The sequence below is a fragment of the Olea europaea genome, unplaced genomic scaffold, assembly GCF_002742605.1.
Source record: "Olea europaea var. sylvestris unplaced genomic scaffold, O_europaea_v1 scaffold20647, whole genome shotgun sequence".
NCBI lineage: Eukaryota > Viridiplantae > Streptophyta > Magnoliopsida > Lamiales > Oleaceae > Olea > Olea europaea.
The window spans coordinates 1-1,664 of record NW_019238563.1 but is presented as its reverse complement, the minus strand read 5'-3'; the positions used below and the strand labels follow the sequence as shown (position 1 = coordinate 1,664).

Below are 1,664 nucleotides of genomic sequence, written 5' to 3'. Positions count from 1 at the left end.
GTTTTTTGTTTTTTGTTCTTTTTCTTTTGATGAGCCAGGTAAGGAACAGATTTAACTAAAATGTGAATAAGAACAGCTTATAAGTATGTCTAAATTAAGTCAGTCGGGAAGTAGATTAATCCATTAAAAAACTACTTTATGTAAAATGTAAGAAAAGAATTGAAAACCATAGTTTTGCCTAAGTATTTGTCTTATAATTCAAGGATCCATCCATCTCTTCCACCTAACTAAGGAAAAAAGACATGACAGCAAATGCCCTTATCACCTATAAAATGTTGCGTTGGCCAGTTCTATCTATCTGACTGCAACAAGCTAGAAAGACATATCAACTCAGAGAGAGAGATTTACCAATAGGAAGAGAGGAGAGGAAACTCGGCTTAACGAGAAATATAATGCAGACATGGATTCGAGTTTTGATCCTCGTAGGATGTCTCTTTCCTGCATTTGTCGAATGCAGGGTTCGCCATTACAAGTTTAATGTAAGTATATTGTATATACTTTATAGCACATTTTTTTTCATTCTACCCATTCGTAACATTTGATAAACAATACTAGTGTGTTGTGTACATTAAATTGAACAAATAGAGACAACTTTAAAAGGTTTGTCGGTTATCCAACGAGTCTAACGTACCAAACATGTGTACCTTGTAAATTCTATACCTATGGGGAGCAAAAGAGAGTGATATAGAATATTTAAAATTTTTGAATTCGAGCTCGCATAAAATATTTTGTATATATACGACTGAACATGCATGCAAAATTCTTTTTATTTCTAATTTTTGGTAAAGGAAAACAATTTGATTAATTATTCTCTCGTATATACTCTATGCATCGTCAGGCAATTGCTAATCGAAAGGGTAAGTCCAATTAGCTAAGTTGGTTAAGCAAATTTGTAAAGAAATGGAGAAAAATGTCAAAATGATACCAATCACGGAAAGTACAACCACATATCGATTCGGATGCCTTAATATTTACTTTTTTTATTACCATCTAACAAAAAAAAGTTACATTTTCTACGTTCCTGGGATTTTCAAATTCTAGACACAATTTTAATGGCCAATGGCTTTCATGTGCAGGTGGTGATGAAAAACACTACTCGATTGTGCTCGACGAAACCAATAGTAACTGTCAACGGAAAATTTCCAGGTCCCACGATCTATGCGAGGGAAGATGATAAAGTGCTTGTGAAGGTCGTCAACCATGTGAAATACAATGTCTCTATTCATTGGTAAGATACTAAGTTACTTAAAAATATATATATATATTGCAACTTGCGTATGCTATGTGCCTATCGGCCTTGTAAATTTACATACTTCTTTCCAATCGTAGGCATGGTGTAAGGCAACTTCGAACAGGATGGGCAGATGGTCCGGCATATATCACGCAATGTCCAATCCAGCCAGGCCAAAGCTATATATACAACTTCACCATCACGGGCCAAAGGGGCACGCTACTTTGGCACGCTCATATTTTGTGGCTCAGGTCCACAGTCCACGGCGCCATAGTCATCTTGCCTAAGCTTGGTGTCCCATATCCTTTTCCCAAACCCGATCATGAACGCGTGGTTATCTTGGGTAAGGATGGGATAGCATGTTTGGTATGCAATACTAGATTGGATTGGACTCGACAGTATAACAAATAAGATTTTAACTTTTTTTTTTTTT

At 35.9% G+C, this 1,664-nt stretch overlaps 1 protein-coding gene across 1 annotated transcript; it reads left to right on the top strand.

The window, feature by feature from the left end:
• Positions 1–306: 306 nt before the first annotated feature.
• Positions 307–1,642, top strand: LOC111379927 (laccase-4-like). The gene is made up of 3 exons (XM_023003372.1): positions 307–479; positions 1,077–1,228; positions 1,330–1,642. The coding sequence occupies exons 1-3, from the start codon at positions 393–395 to the stop codon at positions 1,640–1,642; spliced, it is 552 nt and encodes a 183-aa protein (XP_022859140.1). The 5' UTR covers positions 307–392.
• Positions 1,643–1,664: the final 22 nt, after the last annotated feature.

Coding starts and splice junctions, on each gene's coding strand:
- LOC111379927 (XM_023003372.1), top strand. CDS start 393: ATGCAGACATGGATTCGAGTTTTGATCCTCGTAGGATGTCTCTTTCCT. Junction 480..1,076: donor TTCGCCATTACAAGTTTAAT/GTAAGTATATTG, acceptor TTTCATGTGCAG/GTGGTGATGAAAAACACTAC. Junction 1,229..1,329: donor TACAATGTCTCTATTCATTG/GTAAGATACTAA, acceptor TTCCAATCGTAG/GCATGGTGTAAGGCAACTTC.